This window comes from Argopecten irradians, chromosome 15 (genome assembly GCF_041381155.1).
Source record: "Argopecten irradians isolate NY chromosome 15, Ai_NY, whole genome shotgun sequence".
NCBI classification, from domain to species: domain Eukaryota; kingdom Metazoa; phylum Mollusca; class Bivalvia; order Pectinida; family Pectinidae; genus Argopecten; species Argopecten irradians.
In genome coordinates, this window is record NC_091148.1 from 11,387,481 (window position 1) to 11,415,040 (window position 27,560).

General features: G+C 33.3%; 2 protein-coding genes across 2 annotated transcripts in view; one reads left to right on the top strand and one right to left on the bottom strand.

Annotated features, from left to right (window-relative positions):
* Positions 1-12,372, top strand: part of LOC138309645 (potassium channel subfamily T member 2-like) — a 47,916-nt gene extending 35,544 nt beyond the window's left edge. The window contains 9 exon segments of the mRNA XM_069250862.1: positions 56-124; positions 983-1,120; positions 2,132-2,243; positions 2,657-2,761; positions 3,486-3,569; positions 4,076-4,210; positions 5,096-5,270; positions 5,903-5,987; positions 6,582-12,372. Coding sequence (XP_069106963.1) covers positions 56-124; positions 983-1,120; positions 2,132-2,243; positions 2,657-2,761; positions 3,486-3,569; positions 4,076-4,210; positions 5,096-5,270; positions 5,903-5,987; positions 6,582-6,936 — 1,258 coding nt within the window. The 3' untranslated portion in view covers positions 6,937-12,372.
* Positions 12,373-14,517: 2,145 nt separating this feature from the next.
* LOC138309102 (uncharacterized) lies at positions 14,518-21,698 on the bottom strand. The gene is made up of 8 exons (XM_069250243.1): positions 21,034-21,698; positions 20,414-20,667; positions 19,655-19,801; positions 18,823-19,046; positions 18,160-18,411; positions 17,542-17,716; positions 16,640-16,785; positions 14,518-15,836 (listed from the first exon to the last, which is right to left on the bottom strand). The coding sequence occupies exons 1-8, from the start codon at positions 21,320-21,322 to the stop codon at positions 15,521-15,523; spliced, it is 1,803 nt and encodes a 600-aa protein (XP_069106344.1). The 5' UTR covers positions 21,323-21,698; the 3' UTR covers positions 14,518-15,520.
* Positions 21,699-27,560: the final 5,862 nt, after the last annotated feature.

Genomic DNA, 27,560 nt, shown 5'->3' on the forward strand with positions numbered 1-27,560 from the left:
ATTAGTTATAATTATTTGTATAGTCATTTTAAGATGTTTCACTGTTATTTTACAGGCCAGATAGCTTGTTCTTGGAGACTGTTGCCAAATTCCCCATGGTCTACTGGATGAAAGGCTCCTTAAAGTAAGGATCAATCACGGACTGTTGCTAATTTAATTCCATATAACTATTCGACCAATAAGCGCCCATGTCCCTATAGCGCCCCTCCCCTTTTTGAGGTCTCAGTTTCAATTGCCCATGCATAAATAAGGACCAAAATTACATAAAACGGTATAGATTTGCAATAATTTCGACTTATTAGCACCTTTTCATTTTTATCAATTTTTTAACTGCCCTGGGCACTTATTGGGTTGAATACGGTATACAGTATTCGACCAAATGAGTTCCCCATCCCTATAAGTGTTGGGCCCCTTCCCTTTTTTAGGCTTCTATTTCACTTACTTTGAATTTAATGCAGAATGAAAATATGAAAACTTTGTTGTTTTTTTTTGCTTTGTTCTTTTGATCTTTTGCAAATTGATTTAAGGCTTACTTTGTAGAATAATTTTATGAAAGGCAAGTCCAAATTTGTTTCTATTAATGGCCTCATGATTTGTTTCAATTTTCTAAGCACCCTGGGCGCTTGCTGAATACGGTTATTATGGACATATTTATACACAGATCAAATTGCTGAATCGTGACACCCAAAGAAAGTGATCTTAAGATAAAAATGAAATGATGAGAAAAACAAAGTTCTATGAGAATGATAAACAAATTGCTCACATTAGTTTAATTATTTTCTCTTATTATTATATAAATATCTTCATCAAAAAAAGAAATTATTAATAATTAAAAAGGAAAAAGAAAATTTAATTAGACTCAGTGTTTTTATATAGGAGTGAATTGTCACTATAATTAGAGTGAGTGTTTATGATGTTTCTGAATGAAAAGTCAATAAACTGATCAGAAAATGATAAATTGTGTCATCATTGGTCATTTTAGTGTTGATGACCTCTTGGTGGCCGGAATACAGAAGTCCAGTCACCTTGTGGTCACTAATCGGGAGAGTAAGGATTCCGTGGAAACTGAGAATGTCCTGGTCGACTCGGAGACCATCGTCGCTGTACAGACCGTCTCCAAGTAAGTGTTTCACTCAAAATTACAGAAATTTTAAGACTGTCTCCAAGTAAGTGTTTCACAGAAAAATACAGAAATTGTTCAAATCTCTCACTGAAAATCTTCAATTGGACGAATCCACGTACCGTGTGATACTGGATTTGGCTTGTGAGAGACTATTGTTTCTATTGGTGATGCAGTGACGATAAAAGATGATATCCGAGCTAACATCATTTTAGCAGGAAAATTATAAAGAGTTACATTCCATCACCTCTGGAGATACTAGTCCCGCACAAACGTTATCGGGTATCACATAGTACATGAATTAATCCTATTGTCAGATGGTATACAGGCAAACCTGTCTATAAAGACCAAGCAAGGGACAAGAAAAAAGTAGTATCCACAGTCAAGTGGTCTTTATACACAGGTCAAATTGTGTAAAAAAAAAAAAAAAATCACCATTTGGGACCTACCTAAGAAAATGGTCTTCATAAGCTAGTGGTCTTTATACAAAGGTGGTCGCTAAGGCAGGTTTCCCTGCATAAAGATTTTCTATTATTTAACTGGAAAATTATTTCATATTTTTATCTTTGTAAATTAATTTATATTAAATCTATATACATTTTGCACTAGGTAAATCAGCACCCAGTTGTTCAAAAGGTGGTTAGACTAATCACAGTTTAACATTGATTTTCAAATCAAGATTTCTTTTGAAACTATAACTTGACAAAATATTATTGATTTCTAAAGTTTTCCATTCTTTATCTACTCGCCAACTTTAGAGAAGATATATATAATCAGATATTTTGCAGCAAACAACAAATGAAAATTTCACTTATCATATGATTCAGCTAAGAACTGTTTGAACAACTGGGCCCTGGTTGCAAATTTGTAGCAATGCTTAATTTGCAAGTAGATTTAATTATCTGTCTAGTGATAACTTAGAATTTAAGTTTGTTCCCAATGAAATGTTTAAGGTTTGACCATATAACTTTGTGATGAGGACAAACCAACCTAATTATCTGTTTGTTGTAGACTTTTTCCGAATGCCAACATTATCACAGAACTTGACAAGGCGTCCAACATGAGGTTCATGCAGTTTCAGGCCCATGATCACTATGCACAGAAAATCTCAAAACTGGAGAAGGTAAATTAATATACCAATCCAATCAAATGAGACTTGTAATTCCGCTCTACTACAATGCTCTACGTTACGCTCCAATACAAGATCTAACAATGCCCCATTCTTGGTCACCTAAGCGAGTCAGCATGACCCGGGAAGCGCTCTGCCATAGAATTGGAAGCAAAATTATAAGTTTGATTTTAATTAGATTGATTAATATACCTAGGTATGACCTGGGTATGTTGATGTGTGATAAATTGAATTAAAAAAATTTTACTTGAATGCTTGACTTATAAAAAATAATATCATGTAACTAATTTTTTTGACTAGATGATTGGTTGAGATTTTAAACTTTGACCCAAACTTTTTTTCTTTATACTCTGATTGCTATTTGCAGTCAAATTAAAACGAAATGCTTAATGTTTGAAATATTTAAGAAACTCAAAGAACACATGAGGACAACACTGACCCATATTTTCCGTCTGCCGTTCGCCGCTGGTCGAGTCTTCAGTGGAAGTATGCTGGACACGCTTCTATATCAGGTATACATGTTACTATTATTATATATCAAAGAGACACAATTTAACAAAGAATGACAATTTATTGACTTGTGCCCTATCTGGGCCTCGAACTCACGACCTACGGCACCCAATTGCCTAACCAAACATATCTGCGCCTTCTACCACTGCGCCACATCCACATCCCCAATATAATAGTAACGCAAGGGAGGCAACTCTGAGAAAAACCAAAACCAAAAACTCTAGATTATATTCAAGATTATGGACATTTTGAGGCCGGAAACAGATTAAATTTTCTCTTTCATGGTCGTGAATTACTGTAATAGATATGGACATCATTTTAAGGAAGATAATGATGAATTTTTAGAATTTCAAGAGGACCAATGGGCCAAAATCACCAGATTAAGGTTTAGGTGTGGAAATGCTGTTATCTGTCACAACTGACCTTGATTTCTTCATTCATGTTATAAAAGGGTTACCGTATTCGACCCAATAAGCGTCCATGTCCCTATAACCTCCCCTCCCCCTTTTTGAGGCCTCAATTTCAATTGTTCACGCATAAATAAGGACCAAAATTACATAAAATGGTATAAATTTGTAATAATTTTGACTTATTAACACCTTTTCATTTTTATAAATCTTTTAAGCACCTTGGGCGCTTATTGGGTCAAATACGGTATATTAATGTTGTGATGCTGTTTGAACAATTTGATTTCAAAATTGATAATTATGATATTTTGTTTTTCAGACATTTGTCAAAGGATACTTGATCAAGTTTGTGCGACTCTTACTAGGAATTGATGCAGAACTGAACTCTGGCCATCTCTCTAGTGTAAGATAATAATTAATACATAAATCTGGAATAATGTCTCATTGCAGAATTCTGTTCATCTTTGAAAGTATCAATCATTTGATTCATTACTTATGATTATTAAATAATAAATTTATATTTGATTTAGTCAAATCTCATTAATTAAAAGTCTGCTGTATCTTTACTTTCACAAAGTTATTTATAACTAGCTTCAAATTAAAACGACATCGAGCGATAACCAACTACAAACATGAAATTTATGGAAGATGGAAATTTTTTACTAAGTACATAAAGGCCTTTTCACAATGAAAATTTCCACTCTGTATAAAGTTTTGTGGCTATGAAAAACTGTATTATCAAAATCCTAAAGTTTTATCTAACGGAAAAATAATTAACACTGTCACGCAAGATTTATACCTGCATATATATATTATGAAATTATTAAAAAGCACTTTCGAAATTATCCATGTTTACAGTAAACTTACTAGAGCCGTTTTTATGACTTTGCAATCTTGTTTATGATGCAGATTAAAATCAAGCGTCCCACCCTTGCCAAGTACAGGACTTACGGAGACTTGTATCAAGGTCTCTGTTCCATGACTGGGGAGGTTCCCATCGCTATTTATAGAACAGAGAAGAGAAAACCCACGGATGACCAAGTGGTATGAGATTTTTTACGTGTTAAGAATTCTCAGGATACCAATTGCAATTTTGTCATAGAATTTTTTTCGTTTTAATAATTAAAAGAACTGCCCTCTTTTTTCTTGAATTCATCTCAGATTTGGTGTAGTGCTTAGTTCTATAATGCAATCAGGAAATCAGGAGTGAACTAATTTTGTTCATTAACCAGCTCACCTACATCTATCTAAGAATGATTATCCAGTTTGAAGAGAATAACACTATATATTTACAATTTGCACTGACATGGACTCAATAACCATGCTTTCTAGTATTATCATTATCAGTGTATAATGTTAGCACAACATGCGCGGCGATTCTATTGTTACGTGAATAGTCGATGGCGTTGCAACGTGAGGTGATGACCCCACTTTTGACGGGAACACATGAATGACTCGATTCCAATCAGCTGTTCAATCGAATTCGTTGACGATGGCGAGAGAGAAAAAAAATATGGGTATTTTAATAAAAAATATGTAACTGCCGCAGGAAAAAATAATATTCATTTACTTAAAAAACTGTAAATATAAGGAATAGATATTTATTTTAATGAGGTTATGAGGGTATAATGATAATGAAGCCTGTGTAAATTTTATGTAACCCTGGTGAATTTACACGTGCTCCATTATCATTATACCCTCATAACCTCAACAAAATAAACATCTATTCCTTAAATAACTTATAGTATTCTCATATATTTTGCTAAAGATGCAACATGCCAGGTGAAGTGGTACAAGCCTTCTGGGCCTCTTCTTTCATGATCATCTGATGTAATAATGGGTCATTGTGTGGCCTTAACTATCCCTTAGAACAAACAAACTGAAAGTTCAATTGTTTCATTAAAGGATGATGCAATGGTTTCATTACAGGACGGCCCAGACAATAACAACAAGTCTGCTGATGAAGAGGGCCTCTCACGGAGATCTTCCACCAAAAAAATCTCCCTCAACATCAAACAGTTCTACGAGAAGTCAGAAAAAGACGACATCACAGATCTCATCAGAAATAGGATGAAATCTTTGGAGATGGATACTCTCAGTTATTGTATGATTTTTATCCACTTAATGTCATATTGGTTAATGTCACATTCCTCTTAATATCATATTTTTGTCTGACAGATCTCATCAGGAATAGGATGAAGTCTTTAGAGATTAATACACTTAGTTATTGTATGTTTAATGAAAGCCACTGGATGTCATGTTGGGTAATGTCATATCCCTTTTAATATCACATTTCGCCTGACAAATGGAACATGAGGGATATATATATGTATATATATATTATCTAGTTAATCCAGACACCTCTGCTTGTAGCATTAAGTGGCTGGATAAACAAAACAGTCAATTTATTTAAGCAGAATATCTCCCCTTGTAAATATTCTGAAAATTGATTGTTAAGTGGTTGTGTCACATTAGGGAGTTATCTGCCCTTGTGGGTGGGTATTAATTATTTCGTCATGTATTTTGTGTTCCTAACATCATACGTTTTGGAGAAAATGACATGAGTCTCAAAGTCGCTCAAAAAATAGAATGAGTTCAGAATGGACACATAACCACAAGGGAAGTAACTCTGTTATATGCAAAGATAAACTATATCAGGGGCCCCTCCATATAACTAATACATAACAGACAAATGATGTTTGAGATTAATTTTTCATAATTAAATGTTGTCAACAGGTGAGCATGACGACATGGGGACACCAGTATCGTATATAATACTAAACCCGCACCCACAGAGAAAGCTGAGGAAAGGCGACTTGGTGTAAGTGAAAAGCATTGCCAATATGTTCTACTCGCTGATCAATATTCAATATTTAATGAAACCCATTGCTTAATGTTAATTAATAGTTACTTTTATTTCCATGGTGAAGCAGATATTGGATCGGAAAATATCTACATAAAGTCATTTTTGCTTTGATAATCTTGTCAAAATTCTTTTAATTTAATTGTAGCAGCTAGGTTTTATTTGACAATGTAAATCGTATATATATAATTGTCAGTATAATAATTAATGATATATATTGTCGCCTTCTAGCTTGGCACCTAGGGTGAATTTCCCTTTAGCTCAGTCAGTAGAGAGGCAGATCTAGAGCAGTAAGTCTGAGGCTGCTTGAAGAACACTAATCTTGCCCTATTTCATTATTTAATTCAATGGACCAATAAGTCCGGTGTCAAGGTTCCCGCTAGTACCTGGTGATCATATCACTATGTACAGTATTTACAACTTACTTAAACCTGCTACAAAAGTTGTGAAATAATTAAGCCTAGATATTAGGTTGATCTCTAGTAATTTATGTTGAGATGTACATAGTATACTTGAATGTAATTTATAATGTTTTGATCTTTTTTCTGATAGATATGTGATACAACCAAGCTCCATGTTTGCTGTTCCCACCAAAATAAACAAGGGACGCAGGAGAGCTTGGTCTCACAAGATGCGAAGCAATGATGAATTTTCAAAGCATGCACGTTATCGACCACGCAGCCATTCTGTCGATGATGGACTCAATTGTGCTTCAGCCCTGGGATCAGAGTTAGTGGGCGGACTACGTAATAGTTTGGATGATCCGCTTATACTTAGGTCGGCGCCGATGTCATCCCCAGAGTCAGAAAATAAAACTGTCAGTCCTGTACCACAGATTGTTGTAACCAAAGCCAAAACTGGGAAAGTTTTCACAATGGAACGAACGTCAGAATTAGAACTACTCTAATTGGAGAAACTCTGTCATCTAAATCTTTGATATTGGAAATATTTATAGGTCAGAATTAATTTCCTGAACCCAGACGAATTGTATGTAGACTGATCATGAATTGCCATGGTTCTCATGGTACTGGGACAGCCCATATTCTGTATTTTTATATGGCTTTATAAAACACACATCAACCTGGGTTTGTTGCATAAGGCTGTATTACCGTATTTGACCCATTAAATGGCCAGGGTGTTTAAAAAATTGAAGCAAAAGAGGGGTTGTTTAATAGAAACAAATTTGGACTAGCCTTTCATAAAATTATTCTACAAAGTAAGCCATAAATCAATTTGCAAAAGAAATCAGTAAGGAAACCAACACAATTTTCATATTTTCAGTCTGCATTTTATTTGAAGTAAATAAAATTTAGCCTAAAAAAGGGGGAGGGGCACTTATATGAATGGGGGTACTTATTGCGTCGAATACAGTAGGTATAATTATTTGATGCATATACCTGGTAATGCAAAAATATGGGCAACAGGTTGAATTGTACAAAAAATATGTATGGAATATTAAATATGGACAGGTTGAATTACCGTTTTTGACCCAATAAGCATCCAGTGTGCTTTAAAAAATTGAGAGAGCACTTATTAGTTGGACCAAATTTGAACTGAACTGTCACATAATTTTTGCAAAGTAAGTCATTAATTTTCAAAAGAAATCAAATAGAAAAACAAAAGGTTGAAATAATAAGGTTGAATTATATTCAAAAGATGGACAATTACGGTTGAGATTTTCTGATATTTCCTGCAATATTTGATATTTGCTGTCACCCTTGATATGTAATTTATGTAATAATTCTAATAACTAAAGGTTGTTATTTAAATACCTCCATCAGGACACAAAACTAATTAAGATTCCTCCCATAAATCAATAATCATTCCAATTAAAACAGAATACATGTTTTGGGGAATATTGCTGTGATGTAAGAATTGAATTAGATTCAATTTCTGTATATTGATCTTAACTCATTCTCCCCTGAAGATACATTTAGACTCTTCTAAATCAAAGACTAGATCAGTCCATTATGGAATGTCAGGGGTGAATGAGTTAATATTGGATGTTGTGTGTGCCCTTGGTTATATAATTAATACCTGTTTGTGCTAAGAATACTCCTTTGTCTTATGTACTAGGAAAAGAGATTCCTAATACATGTTGATACAAATATTGCATTTATTTTGGTAAATCAATCAATTAGAATTTTGTTATGAATATTATGGAATACAAATGTATCATTTTTGCTATGAACAAAAATCCCATGATTTTCTATGTGTGAATAACATTGACATTTCAGGGATTGGGTTTCAACTTTTGTTTTATTTGCTGAAAGTGAGCAGAATGTTATGGATTTTCATATATATGTTTGATATGAATACAATTCCTATGGTCGCCAATATGGGAATAATACTATGGCAGGTATTGGATTAGACAACTTTTGTCTTGTGTGCTCAACATGAGCTGAAAATCATTGCTTTATATGTGATAAAAAAAATTGTTGGTATTTGATAATAATCATCAATGAAATATGCCAATCTGATATTAATCATGCTTGGTTGAACAAAATTTCCATATTGATTTTATGAATTTCCATACTGATGTATGTATTTGGTTGTTAACTATTCCAACAGACTTATAATAATTTACTAGCATTGGACATGAGACTAGCATAATCACTAAATATTATCATTATATAAATGCATTTCATGTAGTTAAAAAGTTTACCAAATTATGCAAATTTAAATTTAATTAGCTGGGTTTTTTTCTCCAGCAATTATCACACCCTGAATCTCTCCTCAATAGATCTTCCCATTGTTCCGAATTATTTTAGGTAATTTTGTCTTGCCAATTAACGAATCTCTATGTCTGTGATCAATTTGAAAATACAGTTGTATTAATTTCGAAAGTGCTTTAAAATAAATATTTATTGTTATTTTTGAATTAGTGATACCACGAAAAATACTCATTATTGTTTAAACTTTTAATAGAACATGGAGCAATTATAAACTGTCTTCCCAATATAAAATTGATTTTTGGTTGATAGGGTACTGCAAACCAACTTTCGTAGATAATATTCTTGCGGGAATATCGCTAACAGAATAAATTTCATGAAAGTTTATCTCTGTCTGCGAATGTATGTATATATCTTGCTTATATAGATAGATATTAGATATTTTCATTTAATTTTTTAATAATTAAATGCAGCGTTTGACACAACTTAAATACTCTGACAATACTTATGCTGCAGAATTTGGTATTATATTTACAACGTATGTATAAGATTATGGTAATGTAAACCTCATTTTGATTTCCAAAGTGTTAAAGTCATATATTCCAAGGTTGTCATTCCAAGTTGAAGTTACTTGTTAAATATTTTGGATGAAAATTTTCACGATTTTCTGTTCAGAACTTATTTATGAGGGTTTATTTTTGTGAATTATCTCTAGTTAGTTGTCTATTCATACGACAGGCTACATAATATGTTAAATCATGATTTTGATCAATTTAGCGAGTTATGAAATTTCATGGATTTAGCTAAATCAAAAAACGTGAATATTAGGAATTACAAAATGTATACAATTAGTTAATGCAGTGCTCCAGATAATTTTTTGAGGGACGGGTGATTGCACTCACACACATATGAAAGAGAGGGGTACAACTCTTACTTCTGTGCAAACCAAAAACATAATTTTGATATTTTGAAAAAAGTTACGAGAGTATAGTGTATTAATGTAATCAATGATATGCTAGCAATTGTGAATATATCTATCTGAATCAAGGGCACAGTTGATGCAGACTCTTAAAAATGACTGGAATTATAAATACGATTTTGCTAATTTCTTCTGATTTTATTTCTGGATGTAAGCGCTGGGTTGTTACCTGGGTTGAGTAATTGAATGATAATCCTTTTTAATAAGGAAAATAAAAATTAGGTTGCCGCTCACTCCTTCACCCCTGAAGATGCATTTGGAACCTTCTAAATCAAACACTAGACCAGTCCATTATGAAACTTCAGGGGTCCATGAGTTAATTTAAAATCTGTGGTTACAGATGTCAGGTTTGAACCTTCTAAATCAAACACTAGACCAGTCCATTATGAAACTTTAGGGGTCCATGAGTTAATTTAAAATCTGTGGTTAGAGATGTCAGGTTACAACCTAAAGAATCAGATTGTACAATGTAATTTGCTGTAACTGTTAGCAGCAGCCTTTTTATGAGATTATCATTGTCATTTCTTGTGTGATCATTAACTTGTTTATATACCGTTGGCTGTAGATCTGAATAATATAAGACATATATACTTGTATATTTTGATACATATGTATTATGAGATTTTAAATATTAAAACAATAAATTGAAGTATGCAAAAAATACTAAGTCATGACTTTATAAAGGGTCTAAAAAATGTCAACTGATTCATAGGTAAATATGTTTAAAATGCTTTCATTATGTTTAATTCATTTTGTTAATACATTTGTAAAATATTAGTACTTTCGCTATAATTTTCAGAAAGAAATAAAAAGAATATGCCATTTTTTAGTCTAAATCCGTTATTTATAAAAAAAATTTTTTTAGTTACGAAATTATTGAATTTCCGATACAGGATATATCTTTGATGCAATACTTATACAAGTATATACATGATTGTGTATATATGTATCATTGCAGCTGCAGTTGCTATGGTATCCATCCTAAACATGCATTTATTATGAAAATGTGGAAAATTTTGGCCATGGTGTATTATCTAGTACGAAACTTTAGAGCGCATCCTTGAACAAACTTTGATTTAAATTTAAAAGATGAATCTTAAGTACCTTTATATTCTCAGTAAATATTATAGTTCAAGATTGCAGTCTGTTGTTTTTATTAGGCAAAAACAATTAAAAAGATATTGGCAAAAATGACAAAATATTTTAAATTCACCTTTCAAATTTAAGCATAATTCTGGTGGTTACCAAGGATCTACTAATATTTCAAATACATGTACAACAACTTAGTTTAGATATAGATGGATTTGGGGCTCAAACCATTCATAGTCTTTTAAAAATCTTGAATTTCATGCATTTATGAATTGATACCATTTAATAGTTTGCATTCTAGCTCTTAATTATCCATTTTTTTTATATATATCGAAACTTATTTCATATAAAGAGCTTGACATGCGTACAATTCCCCATTTGACATTCCAAAAATGTTTACTGCATAATAGAGATTCTTTTATCATTTATTAAGATATTTAATTATAAAATATCTTTTTCCAATTTTATCTTATGCTAAAAGAATTTTGAGACAATTATTTTCCAATACAAAATATACTATTTTACATACATGGAGTATTAACTCCATTATAATTAAAAGCTTAGATTGTTACCCATCTTAATCAATACATGAATCGAAGCAAATGTTATTAAAATCATATCATTATCCTGTCTTTGCCTATTACAGAGTTATCTGCCCTTGCAGGTAAGTATTGATCGTGAGGTCTTGCATTTGCGAGCGTAAGGTCATACTTTCCATTGAAAACAATCACGTTACAATGGATAACGACCCGGAAGGGAGTTAACTCTGTAATATGCAAAGACAGAATGTACTGTACATGCATATAGCACAAGTTAAATTTGCAGGGTCAATATTTCAAGGTTTCCTATCAGGGACTTATATGCAGATCAAAAATTTTGCGGTTTGCAGATCCCTACAAATTTGTGAATATACAATAATATTTTCTTATTATTTCCTTAATATTTCATTGATGAAAAGGTGAATATTTGGGGAAATTCTTATCCACTCGCAAATCTTAATCTCAATACAGATGATTATGAAAGATAGTAATCAATTGTTGGAAGGGAGATAACTTATTTATTGTATACTAGTGTACGGAATCTCCATCATGTCAAATTACAGAGTCCTATTTATTTTGAATTTCGAAGCTTTATGTTTCCAAAACCTCTGACACCCATATACGGTAATTAATTTTTCACAGGAAAAAAAAGAAGCATATACCTGGTAGTGCTATGGTTCGTTTATCAAAACAGATTATTAGTATAAAAAGTTTTTCGTTGGCAGCCTATTTATTTCTTTTCATTCTTATATCATCAATTTGTTTAAAAGGTAACAAGGTCATGTTCGTGTATTAATGTAGCATTTAATCAAAACACACTTTTAACATTTAATAATAATTTTGATCAATCATACAAATCTATGCAACCATGAAGCATTTACTTGTAAAGATATTTTGTTGTATAATTGTCTTTCATATTTCCATAATATACTTGTAGATACATTGTATCTGTTTATTTACTGATTACATGAAATGTATCGTCTATAGAATCTTGCTTTGTTTGTATACGATTCCTGTATATTGAACAACAAAATCATTAAAACAACATTTTTTTTCATACTTTTTGTTTGTATACGATTCCTGTATATTGAACAACAAAATCATTAAAACAACATTTTTTTTTCATACATTGTCATTGTTGTGATCTAGTGATTCATATATGGTACGTAAACCACTAAATCAGCGTTCAGGGCAGTTAAAAAATGGATGAAAAATAAAGAGACACTGAAGAGGACAAAAATTTGGGCTGCCCAGCATTTCACAAGCCATTTATCAATTTACTTCATTTTTTTCATTGTTTCAGTCTATTTAAGTCAATATTCCGTCTTTGTATATTCCAGAGTTAGCTCTTATGCGGGTACAGAGTTATATAGCTCCCTCGCGGGTAGGTATCAATTGTTATGTCATTATTTTGTGAGCACAATTCAGGCCGTTTTCTCCGAAAAGTATGACGTCCCACTCGGAAAAACAACATAACATCACAATCAATACCTACTCCCAAGGGCAGATAACCCTGTAATATGCAAATACAGAATAAGTGAAATTGAGACCTCAAAAAGAAAACGGGGCGCTTATTGGGTTGAATGTGGTATATAGATCTACCACAAACAGAATATTCTAGGTATAATCCTGTGGAATGCTTCCGTGGATTACATACTGAAGAGGTATTCTTTGTTATTCTCTAAATTATACATTTATGTAGGCCATTTGATTATTGAGGAGAATAATGTCGTTTGAATAAAAAGTTTACCTATCTTTATTATATTTTCATCACATATTATATCGTGTAAACACTTTTACAGTGATTTTTTCGATGTATAACTTTATTAAACCGCAATCGTGTTGTGATTGTAAACACACACGTTTCAGTCGGCGGATTTTCCTTGAATTAAACAATTTTACGAATGAACATGCATCTGATACATAATTATTTTCAACTTTAATAAATTTTCATTGCAAATTTTATCTTTTAAACACTTAACAGTGATTTGTTTGATGTATAATTTAACAAAACTGGTGAGTAAAACTTTTTCACATATGAATCACAACGTAATAATGCAAAAACATTGTCGTATTTTGGTTTTCGTCCACGGATAAGCTGCACTGGTGTATAAGCCGCACTCCCGATTTTCAGGGCTTATACTCCGGAAAATACGGTATGCATGACAGACGGAAGACGGACGAAGCATGATGAATACATGTCACATGACCTAATATAAGTTGAGAAAATAATTCAAGAACAATAATATGCAACATTCAAATGTTTATTGAAAAGTGTTTACCCATATATTAAATAAAAGCACAAGGCATTTTTTGCATTCGTTTCAACAATAAGTTAAACCTACTCTTACTACATTGTATAATATAACAGTACCCGGTAAATTGTATCATCACATTAATCTTAACAGTGACATGTAAAAAAATACATTTATTGCAATTGATAATCATGTGGTTTTACAAAATACTACATGTAAAAAGGTAAAAATTTTAAATAAGATAATGGAAAAAATATGAATAAATTAATAGCATTATGGTATTATTATTACCTGATATATAAAAAATATTATAATGATATACAAAATGTAAATGGTATATTAAGAAAAAAAAACACTTTTCATATTGATCTTTAAAAAAATAACAGTAGTCATTCATCTACAAAACATTTGTTCATAATTTCAACCTCAAATAACATTTCATTAATATTATTATTATCACAGACAATTCTTTTTCAAGAAAATAACAAACAATTTTAACAAAACATAAGTTAGGCCTACATCACTGAGAAACAAGATGTACCAAGCAGTGATTGAAAGAATTGTGACCATAAATGATAAAGGGAGACAACTTGGATATGATATACTTGCTATTGTATATTTGTGGAGGTTTTAATTTCGCTAAATAAGGATTCATCCAAATTCCCAAAATTCATCGAAATCCTAGTTTGATATATTGCAACCTAGCATATGAATGATGCTTTTAAAGGCTACAAATTCAAATAATTCACAAATATAAACGTGCCGCGAATAAAATCCAAATAATAAATCTCGAAATTTTATGCTTCTGAAATTTAAGAAAAATTAACAATTACAGTGTTTTTGATAAAGTTAAAGATGCTCCACTGCTGACAAAATGGTAAATAGTATTTTTTCACTATCAAAAACAGGAGCAGATGATTTAGTATTTTTTTCTTGTTACAAAAGTTACTTACTTCACTCCATTACGCCATTGAAAAGTTTGAGCTTTTAGTTTTACTTCAAGATAAAAGTATTGAGAATAATTAAATTGCATCCCTAAAAAAATCCCATGGCACTATGTCCTATATGGAATGCAGTACTGATGTGCGCATGCACCGAAAGCAAATTAAATTATTTTATGAATTTTTTTTGTCTTAATTAGACATATAATATACATGATTAAACACCAATTATTGTTCAAATGATGGGTATTATTTATGCTCTGTCGGCGGTGGAGCTGAGCATCTTTAACAATAATACAGAAGGTTTAAAAATAATTTGTTTGGTGCTACTTATCCTAAATTAAAATGAATATTAAAATTCTAGGCTGATTTATTAACTCTACGAATAAAAGATCAAAGCTACCATTTATTATATCCTAATATCCTATCAACCTTTGCATTGTTTCATCACTTATCATACAGATTGCACATAACTAATTCAATAACTGAAATGTATTACTTTTGCTATAACATTCAGATGACCTTCTACAATTAACTGGAAATGTGAATAATTATTTTAAGATTAAATGAACATGGGTGAATGAATTAATATGTCCAAGGTGTTCTAAATGTTTTCTATGTACAAATAATATATATTTCTTTCGCGGCTATTAAATTTTGTGATTTCAGTTTCAAAACAGGTAAGGGGAAAATAAATTTCACTGAATAAGCTAATAAAATATATTTAATTATTTACATTTAACATATATTTCTTAATTATTAATTTGGGGAGATAAACTTTCATGAAATCATTAGGATTGCGAAATTCGCCAAAGTAAATTGCATGCAAAAGAAAGTTGGTTTACAGTATATAGTAACCAATTCAGAATTTTGATATCATTAGACGTTAATCAATTCACCCCTGAAATGTTATAATGGACTGTCCTACACCTTAAAGTAGAAGAGTCCAACTATGTCTTCAGGGGTGAATGAATTAATACAAACATACATTCAATCAGAGATAATTTACAACATAATCATTGTTTGTCAGCCGACTGTGAAAGGTCTTTTTTCTGAAAAGCGTTTGCCAAGCCTTGGTCTCTGATTTTTGATTGCATAGCTTCCACCTCCTCTTCAAAAGTGAACGATTCCGCGGACAGGGTTCCAAATAGTTTGTCCAGCTTTGTCAGATCTGGCTGGCTTCGGTGGAATTTCACCTGTAGCGGGTTGTACCCCATGGATTTCAACTCTCGCACCATTTGTCCCTCATCGTGCTGGTTATAAAGAAAGGACACGAACACTAGACGCATTGGGTATACCTCATCGCAGTATTTCTTGTATAGTTCGGCGAATCTGCAAGATAATAAATTATGTAGTTATTATCATTGTCTGCTTCTTCATAGAACAAAAAAGAAATCTATTCGAAAGTGTTACTTTTAATCACTTTTAATATTACTAAAAAATCCTCTTATTTTCAAATGAAATTCCATTTTGTGTATTCTATGGATGATTAGCACTCTTAAAATAATGAACCAATACAAAAAAAAAAAATCATCTACAGATCAAATAAGACGTGTAGAAATGTGTGAACCTGACACTCAAACAATGCGGTGATATTTAATATTTGAAATTCCGGTGACCAATTTAAGTTTCAAACAAGGGAATATAATCAAGAATTAAATTTTGGCTGAGAAATGCTGAGAAATTCTACTGAATTTCTAGTGATCAATCCAAGTTTTAAACAAGGAATTCTCACTGGGAATATCAAAATACATGTATGAAAATAGGGTCTGACAAGGGGAGACAATCCAGTATCAGATGTTGGCCGAGGAAATTAGGAAAATCTAAACCAGTATTAGATTTGGTCGAGGAATTCTTAATATCAAAATCTTTAAATAGGATCTGATTGCCAGTCAACTGAATCACATCATTAAGCTGAGAGTCTGCCAGTCTATTCCGTCTTTGCATATTACAGAGTTAGCTCCCTTGCGGGTAGGTATTGATGGTTACGTCATTATTTTGTGAGCGCAATTCACATCGTTTTCTCCGAAACATATGACATTACGCTTGCAAACATATGATGTAACAATCAATACCTACCCGCAAGGGCAGATAATTCTGTAATATGCAAATTCGAAATAGCAACACAATAGTACCTGTGGCCTTTAAATCCACTGTTTTCTTCCTCATCTGTCACCATAATGAATGTTTTGATAACCTCCTTCTTTTCATAATATGGCCATAGACTTGCTGCAGGACTTGTCCCTCCTCCAGCTTTGGTTTCAAGGGCCAGTTCTAAGACCTGTAGAAATAATGTAAAACCTGTCTTAGCGACCACCTCTGTATAAAGACAACCTTTATATAAAGACCACCTCTGTATATAGAGACCACCTCTGTATAAAGACAACCTCTATATAAAGACCACCTCTATGTATAAAGATCTATTCTGTATAAAGACCACCTCTGTATAAAGACAACCTTTATATACAGACCACCTCTATATATAGACCATCTCTGTATATAGAGACCACCTCTGTATAAAGATCACCTCTGTATAAAAACCATCTCTGTATGAAGACCACTTTCTTAGGGTCCTAAACGGTCTTTTTCAACACCATATGACCTGTGTATAACGACCACTTGGCTATATCAATATTTCCTCTTGTATGGTCTGTATAGACAGGTTTCACATCGCTTATCAAATACCATAAGATTCAGAATTTAAATAGGAACTTTGACCTTGCATTGACCTTGATGTTCATAATCGATGCTATTTATAGTGACTTAATTAAACAAATTTTACACCACAAATGTAAATCTTCACATATTTGTTTTGAAATGGAAATTGAGTTATTAAGTAGCCACGAAGGCATTGTTAACTAAGCAATAGATATAATATGCTTTTCGACTCAAGATATATATATTGTCTCTATATAGCTTTAACATCTACAGCCTAGAAATCTAGCCTATCGTATCCTTTCCAATAAGCTCATCACCATCACCATCCTACAAGTGATAAAGATCAAATCCAGCCTAATTATTTATTTAATGCTTTTACCTCTTCAATATTGGTGGGTAGGGAATCCGGGTAGCGGAAGTTGTTATTGAAGAAGATGAGCTTCGCAGAACAGATAGCTGTCAGGATACCCGAGATGATGACACTTGTCCTGATGGCAATCTCCATGGAACCCGAGGCGTCGCCACTGACAACGATAGGGGCCTCCAGAGACAAACTTAACAAAAATAAATCATATCATATCATCAGATAATGCTCTGTATATCAAGTAAATTCTCCAGTGTATTTTTTGCATCTATAGCATTTATACCAATCACATGCATGTTGAGACTTCCTTTCCAGTCTACAAGGAGAGCGACACCCAACTTCAAAATAAACCACAGTGCACTATTATTCAATTCTTTTCATTTACATCAGATTCTAAGAACCAAATTATCTGCTGATCGGCAGGCCTGTGATTGGTCAGTTTGTTCCTCCTGAACTACCTTCAGTTAAACCATGAGATAGATGAGATAGTTCAGGGGTGGATTATCTGGATTTAACAAGTGATAGTAACCCTTGGAGTATCAAGGATGCGAGTAATTACAAATTTATATTTAAGAATGTATAAATGAACAGAAAATGAGAGAGAAAATCTTAATCATGATATATTAAACATACCTAATTTCCTTAAGTCTTTTATTTCCGAATTCAACGAGCTGTCCGATGAATGGAGCTTTACTCTCGTCTAACTTGCGTTCAATTTTCTGTCCATAATATGTTGTGTTTGGAATGTTTTCTCTATACATCTTTAGCATCAGTAATCTGTCCATCATTTTTCCTAACTGGAGTTTACATTCAGCGCCAGTATTCATACGATCCTTGATGATCTTATCGACTTCCTCGCAGCCATGCCCTATATCTTCATAGTACCTATCGTAAGGGGAAAAAAGCAAGATCACATGTCTGACAACTTTCTTCAGTTTTACAAAATTTCGTTCTTTTCCGTCTTTGCGTATTACAGAGTAACCTCCCTTGCGGTTAGGTATCCATTGCGACTTCATTATTTCGTGAGCGAAACTCGTATTGTTTTCTCTAAGAAGTATGACGTTACAATCACAAACACCTCTGGGCTGCAAATGTGAACGCCATTTGAGGCAGTTGTCTGGTATTACATGTCACTGCTAGTCAGTTGTTTTTCTCCGGGTACTCTGACTTGTTTCCTCCATCATCATACCTGGCGCATTTTAAAATGACGCTGGCTGTTACTAAGTTGTTAAACTAATAAAACCATTAAAACTTTCAGGAATAAAATCATATTATTATTATTGTGTTAGGACTTACCAAAGAATAGTGTCCAGTTTAGGTTCGTATGATGCGATTCGAGCCTTGGACTCCGGAGTAAGTTTGTCCTTGTGCTGTTTGGCCAAGCTATATGGAATAGGATACTCCTTCAGTAGGTCGTTTATGGTGTCAGCTGACAGGTGCTGACACCTGTAGGTCATGGTGTCGTCTGGCGCGTCTTTCCCGTAACAATAGGGCAGAAACCAAGGCAGAGCTGGGAAATCCTGTAACAGTACAAGTAAGGAAAAACTTAATTCATTCACCCCTGAAAACACATTTGAACTCTTCCATTTCATAGACTGGGAGAACTTATCATGAATTTTTAGGGGTCTTTATGATCACTTAAGCAAATTTTGAAAGCGGTATATAATACATAAAGTAGCATTACATTAATATATTTTTCCTTCACAGGAAATATTTCGCAATTTTTATATTTTCAATAGAATTTAAGTTAATTAGCAAAGATTAAAATTTGCGGATTTAGACATTTAGTGAAAATCTGTATGATATAATAGACATTTACTTTAATTAGCCGAGATACACAGTAACAAATTCACTTTTTGATTCAGATGTGTAATATTCTGTATTGGCATATCAAAGGGTTATCTGCCCTTGTAAGTAGGTATTGATTGTGACCTCATGTGTTTGCGAGCGTAATGTGATACTTTTTGGAGAAAACAATGAGAATTGTGCTCACAAAATAATGGCAAAATGACAATCGATATCTCCCGGCAAGGGAGCTAACTCTGTAATATGCAAAGACAGAATAGTTTAAATAGCAAAATTTAAAGAGTATTCTTTATACAATCTTCTTCCTAGCTATCACACATACCTTTTCTGGATGGAAATGACAAAGATCTGCTAATTTCTGCCAAGGCTGCTTGGGGAAATATAGTGAATAAAATTCCAGCTCCTCCTTAGTGAAAGTCCGCACCCATCTACGAATGTGTTTACAAACAGCCCCACTCGCCGTCCCATACTGAAATTAATGGCAATCATGTATTTTTGTCCTTTCCATTTTTTGGTGATTACTGGTAATCCAGAAGCTTATGTATGCAAAATACTATTTGGTGGGTAAATTTCTCAGTTAGCTTATCTTCATTTTATTTGCATTTTCACTGAAAACTGCATATTCTAAACCCTAGCAAAATATTCATAAATTCATTTACATACCTATGAATATAGTTCAATTATAGGAACTAGTGAACCAAAAAATTGAAATTCCACGAATATGTTTTGTATATATGAAAACGCAAAAAAATTAACAAAAAGTAATGTAATGATTATTTCTAGTTCAGTTCATCGTATAATGTCATTCTATAGTGAGTTACTTTCCCTGGCCCACTAAAAACTCCAGTTTTGGAAGTAGATAATTTCTTTGTAATGTAGATAATTTACAGACAAATTATTTGCAATTTTATTTCTTTATAGTTTTGCCGAAAAACATGACATTTTGCTGCATTAAAAATAATTATTGTCTCTACATTATATCAATTTTAATGGTGTTTTAGATTAAAATATTTTGCTAAAACAATTTATTCCTCAAACAAACTGTGCACACACATATACAAAATTCAAATATTGAACTTACTGGTGACTTCATCACATTCAGGTTGTCAATATCAGATTTAATCTTTCCTAATGTTTTCGGTAACACCTTGGTGGTTGAGAGTTGAAGTCTACGTAAATGTTTTTCTTTAACCCGTACTTGTCTCCCTGAATCTAACAATTGTAGAGCCTTCAACACTTCAACAAGTCCGAAATTGTCCCGATCCTGCAGGAATGCGTCCGACAGGGTAAAATCGTTCCTTGCCCATGCAGCAGCCAGTGATCGAATTCTTGCATCTGAAAAATTTAAATTTTAAATCTTTGTAAGTGTTACAACGTGTGGGTATAATACAACTTATCATTGATCAGTCTCATTTTTCAGTGATTGTGACACCACATTTTGACGTGTTTTTGTAATGTCACAACTGCCAGAAGGTGGCAATAATCGAACATCAATCATACTTTATGTCGTTAAGGTATCTTGAAACCTCTATAATAACAAGGCTTAACTGCATGGTACATTGTATCTTTGATTTTACCCTTTATTACATGAAACTTAATCCCTGAAACAAAGGTTATTTAATGTTTTGTTTGAAGACTTTATCGAGGATAAGTTTATTTTTGAACTAATAATCATTTTTCTTAATTAGGAGACCCACTTACTCTGTGCTATCTCAACACCATTCTTCTGTAGCACTGCCATCCCTGCTGCGTACCTCTCAGTATTCTGGTTCTGGGCAACATAATGCTGTGCAACAGATGCATTTCCCACAAAGAATGCTTGTAGGTCTGTATCAACACTCAGTTCTTTAACCTCTACCTTATTCTCGGACGATGCTCCGTCTGTTGACGACCCAGAGGCACTAGGCCTACTCACTCCTCGCCGCGATCCTCTACCCACGGCTCGGCCACGTCCACCGCGTCCCCTACCTCTTCCGCCACGGCCCCTCATTTTACGAATTTATTTTAAAGGTATATTCAAATAAAATTAAACACCGATTAAAAAGACCCAGTTCAATGAATCAGATTGTCTTGTCCGTTTAAGAAAAATAATTTACTGACAATAGTAGCGTAAACTCATAAACAAGTAGGCGTAACAGGTGCACTATCCAAAATTATTTTAACAATATTTACAATGTTTTCAAAGCTTTTTCAGCAATTTTGAAGCGATGTAGAACTGTTCTGCAGTGGCCTAGCGTGAACACTAGGTGTCTTGAATAAATTGCAGAGATGCGTTCTTGGTGTCAGTAAATCTAATCCGTGCTTACAGTGTACACGTGAGGGCACTTAAATATATTTTTCTTGCACAACCAGGTAGCAACAAAATACACTTCCGGTAGCCTAACAACACCTTAACCAGAACTACCTACGCGACATACGATACATAGTTCGCATACTTTATTCAAGTTAAATGTTTACTTTCCGATGAAATCGTAATATTTTATGAATTTTCAAAAATGTGTAGAGAAAAGAAAACCACAAAAACTATAATTATATTTTTATATGAATATTTCTTTCTTTCTGAAATTAGTATATTACTACGCAGCAATGTCTTGCAGCAAGTTTCATCATGCGAATTTTTCCTGACGATGCAAATATAAAAATAAAACGTCATCTTCATAATTAGAGTTTTCATGAATGTTCTAGATTTCCTCAGATAGTTTCAAATGCGGCAGTAAATAATGTATAGATCTAATAAGTGTGGTAAGTTTATACTATTAAGCTGATCATGGAATACATATACAATGTATATGATAGGGACCCAGAAAAGACTTGTTAGCTTGATGAGATTTTTATGAGTAGCGTGCATTACAGGCCGACTATGTATATTACCGAAACTGCTTTTATTTTTTGAAAAGGGAATTTAAAACGTGATCGATCATTTTGTAGAGTCGCAAAAGTTATTAACTTAACACTCATCATCATTTTTTGAAAATAATAATAATAATAAAAGATGTCAATTTTCATAACGCGGGTCGTCTTATAATGTTTCTCGCAGTCATCCTAAATAGCTTCAAAGAAAGCAGACCATTTCTGGTAGCCATATATTCTTCGGTGAATCAAAGCCAAATTCTGTTAATGAATGGTCTTTTACTTAATTTTTAAAGATGCTCCACCGCCGACAGAGCATATATGTATGTAATTGATGTTCATCATTTGAACAATAACTAGTGTTTAATCATGTACATATGTCTAAATAACACAAAAAATAACGAAAAAAATATTTCTTTTGCCTTTGGTGCATGGGCAATCAGTACTTCATTCCATATAGGATATAGTGCCACGGATTTTTTTTCGGGATGTAATTATAATTTTTTTTTTTTATATTTTTAACTTAAAATAAAATGAGAATCTCAAACTTTTCAATGGTGGTTATGGTATAAAATACATGTAAGTAACTTTTGTAACTGAAGAAAAATACTAAATCGTCTGATCCTGTTTTAGATAGTTAAAAAATACCACTTGTCGGCGGTGGAGCATCTTTACCTGAATTTTCTATAATAACTGTTTAATTCGTGTCAGTGTAAAGTATTTTGTGTGTGACGCACCTGCTAGAGCATTATTGAAGCGCATAAAAAATCATACAGGATATTATGCCTGTGAGCGATGCACTATCAAATGCACGTGGGGAAACAATAGAATTACGATGTATATTTTGTAACAGGAGAGGAGAAAATGTAGCCGCTAGACCGGGATTCGAACCCGGAACCCTTCGAACACTAGCCGAGTGCTCTACCGACTGATCAGAGCTACCTGGTCACCGATGATCGATCCAGTCCAGATTGTGCTCTTAGAACTGAAGAACTTGCTAGAAACAGTTATCCATACAGAACACCAACATGTACAAACTGTTGGATTGAACGTTGTGTGAATAGATTCATTTTGGACTCCATGCATTCGGTTTGGCTTGAAGTTGTAAAAATATTTTTAACTTTCCTAAAGCAAAGACAAAGCTACGATTGTAAATTGTCCTACAGACAAATCAGTGAAATTTCAACACAACTCTTATCATTTTCGGGAAAACTACCTTCAGAGTTTGAGCGACAACCCAGGACACTCTTGGAACAGGAGAGATGGAAAGAAACCGAGTGTCAACAATTTCTTCTGTACGCTGGTCCGGTTGTTTTGAAGAAAATTCTACTCAATAACGTGCCTGACCATTGGAGTTTCCATTCTGCTAAAAGCCATTGCAGGGAAAACAACATTACTTGAACTATGCACGACAACTGTTGACACGATTTTTGGACAGAAGCAATCATTTTTACTCGGATCACTTTCTTGTTTACAATGTCCGTAATTTAAAACAACTGTGTAATGATGTAGAATATTTTCAGTGTTCACTGAAGGAAATTTTGGCTTTTCAGTTTGAAAATCACCTTCAAATTGTAAAACGCCTGGTACGAAATTCTAAAATTCCTGTAGGGCAGGTTGGATTAGAGGATCTCATACCCAAAACAAAACCTCAAACCCACCTCACACAGTATTTCAACAAATAGGAGAAATGGTTGACTTCTGCTGAAGAATGAAGATTTTTCATTTGTTAAGGAAAAAAGAGCTGACGGGAACCTTATTTGTGATGCTATTCGTCAGCGCAATTTGGAGAATTTCTTTACACACCATGTGATTCTAAATTGATTAACATTGCATTTATGAAAAGATCCACTCAGCATCAAAGGCGTTTAATTGATTCTGAAGAAATTGAAAGAAAGGTTGTCTGCTTGCCATGCGATGGAGGCTATGTTCTACTTCCATTATTTTGGAGAGAAAAAAAAACAACAAATGGTAAATATGCATGTACCTACAGTCTTTTGTTGTTTTAAATTTGCACCGTGAATAACTATTAGTTTAATGTCAGTTAATCTTATGTACTATTGTTTTGTCCGTAGCAAATTAAATTTTTGTAGTACTGTTAGATTGGGATATCAATTACCATATGATAAGTTCAATCTATATTGGTTCCTTTAATTACTACATATATATTATAGTTGCATAATTGCTTATTTGAAATTTACTGAATTCAATATTTTTTTCCAATTTAGATAATTTATGCCTAATGTAACTATGAATATCCTCCATACTCTAGGGATTCCGATCTCTTACGATCTCTACAAGGTACGTCATAAGTAAAATTTTAATTTATGTAAATCTAACGGTAAACCATCTTTTGACAGGACAATCTAGAGAAATAGATACGTCAACTGTTGACTGGCAGCAATCTTCAGGTCATTCAGATAAGTCTTTTCTTTAAAGTCAACAATCAATCATTCGTCCTCATATTTATATACATAAATAATGTTTGTTACTTAAGGAGATATTTTATAGAATAATGTTTGTTACTTAAGGAGATATTTTATAGAATAATGTTTGTTACTTAAGGAGATATTTTATATATTTTGCAGATCTCCTGCAAGCATAAATCACATAGGAAATAAGTATATAAAATAATGAGCTTCAATATTGGACAGCTTCATTTGTTTTATGACTTGACCATGTTTCCGGTTGAATGAAGTATGGTCATCATTAAAGGGACCTGTGTATATGTTAAGATGCTCCACCGCCGACAGAGCATAAATGATATTAATCATTTGAACTATAATTGGTGTTTAATCGTGTATATATATGTCTTATTAAAAAAAAAAGTATAAATAATTGATTTTGCCTTTGGTGCATGCGCAATCAGTACTTAATTCCATATAGGACATAGTGGCACGGATGCAATTCATTATTTTTTCTTTAATTTTTAACTTGAAGTATAATTAGAAGCTCAAACTTTCCAATGGTGTTATTGGTGTAAAGTAGGTAACTTTTGTAACTGAAGAAAATTACTTAATTGTCTGCTGCTGTTTTTGAAAGTGAAAAATACTACATTTGTATTTGCCAGCATCTTTAATAAACTGTTACTGGTTGTCAATTCTTAGAAGAAGTTGAAGATCAGCTGCCTCCAACACACAAGAAGGTAAAACCGTCCAGGCCAGTGACGAGAGAAAGTTCTCCTTCAGGCTGGTCAAGGAGAGTGGAAAAGCCAGGTCGACTTCCAGTTTGAAGTTTTTGAAGTTTGTTACCGCTATTTCTCAGAAATTACTGAAGGGATCGTTCTCAAATTTTATGTGCAGGTTGCCTTAGGTCTCTAGTTATGCATATTTTGGGACTGATCGGTCAACAAGATGGCCGACAGGCCACCGTCTTGGATTTTGATAATTGAAGTGTATTACCACTATTTCTTGGAATGAACTGAAGGGATCTGTCTCAAATTTCATGTGCAGCTTTCTCTAGGGGTCTTGTGCATTTTGCATTTTGGGACCAAACAGTCAACAAGATGATCGACATGCCACCATCTTGGATTTTGATAATTGAAGTTTGTTACCGCTATTTCTCAGAAAGTACCCAAGCGATCTGTTTCAAATTTTATATGTAGGTTCCCCAAGGACGTTAGTTGTGCCTATTGAATTTTCGGATCGATCGGTCAACAAAATGGCTGACATAATAGAAGTTTTTTTATGTATCTCGGAAAGTACTGAAAGGATCTTTCTAAAATTTCATATGTAGTAATATGTACTAAAGGTTTGAAAAGCAGAGAAAAGATCCCTTTTTCCATTGTCAAATCTAGATCATTCTTTGGTGAGCGCTGGGATCTCTTGTACAAAAAAATATTTATTTGGTTGGGCGAAACCTACCTTTAAAATTCATCTTATGCTGGGCGCCAAGAACTGTATTTGGTATCTTCTTTTTTTGTTAGGACACTTACGTCGAAATTGAGAAGCTTACTAGGTTTCTGGATATCAAATGCACCAAAACTTTGTTGGAACGCATCGTGAAAGAAGTTGCGTTTGATAAAATGAAAGCGGAACACAACACGGAGTCTGGTGTTACAAAGAAATGGGCTCATTATAATAAAATGATTTTTGAAACTTGTTGGTATATAGATGTCCGGGTTGTTTCTGGTGATGCTGGCGTTGTTACTGTAATTGGCCGGTATGGTGTTGTGGTTCAATAATGATGGAGACGAATATTGTGTCGACGTTTTATTTTCTTGGTGCATATTACAATATGCATGCAATATACATTGTACATTATATCGGGAGGCCAAAATGGGACCACACACAAGGTGTGTGCTCCAGGATAGCTCCCTCTCTCTCTAGCCCTGTCTAGCTGTCTCCGTAGTATATCACTGGTCAGCTCTATTTATAATAGTTAGTACATGTAACAGGATCTAGAGAGCAGGTGGGTTTACACATTAGTATTTGGCCATGATATCTAATACCTGATATCTTCTACCGCAACAGCCCACACAATGTATCCATTCCGTGTTATACAAGACTAATCAGGGATTATGATATGACCAACATGTGAACAGATAACTGACCGTATACATTTACATACAATGTACACGAGTAGCTTTAGTCTGACACTAGCTGTATCCATTCCGTGTTATACAAGACTAATCAGGGATTATGATATGACCAACATGTGAACAGATAACTGACCGTATACATTTACATACAATGTACACGAGTAGCTTTAGTCTGACACTAGCCGAATAGCTTATTTTATGAATTCAAATGAAACTTTTTATATTATATTCATATCTGTAAAGATGGCAGGCTTCCAATCTTTCGAACAGGTATGCAAAAGTGCAAAAATATTGTGGGAGAGACACATTACGTTATGTCTATGGACGGAATCATTTTTATACGAAATTAAATTGAACATATAAATACATTCTGGTAAAACATTTATTATTTTCTAATGTTGTAAGTTTAGTGAAATGAGGCTAAATTGACTAAAACATTCAAATTGGACACAATGTTATGTTAATGCGTCTAATTGCCTGTGGTTTGTTTGTAATTATATATCACTGCGGTATACCGTATCAGTGAGTGATGAAGAGATCAGTCTCATATTTCATATGAAGACTCATTTTTGGGAACAAGTTATGGATACTATACAGCATTCAAGACCGACCATTTAACAAGATGGTCGAAAGGCGTTCTGATTTTACAGTTACTTCCCTTGGATTCATTCCGTCAGTAACTCGGAAGTAACTCGTGTAGACCAGAATGGTCGCCAGAAAGTCATCTGGGATTTTGTTGAAAATATAAAAGATCTGTTTCATATAAAAGTTCCCGTTATGCCTTCGTATGCATATTCTAGTCAAGTTTCACGAAGATGCCTTAGCTTATGCCTTAACT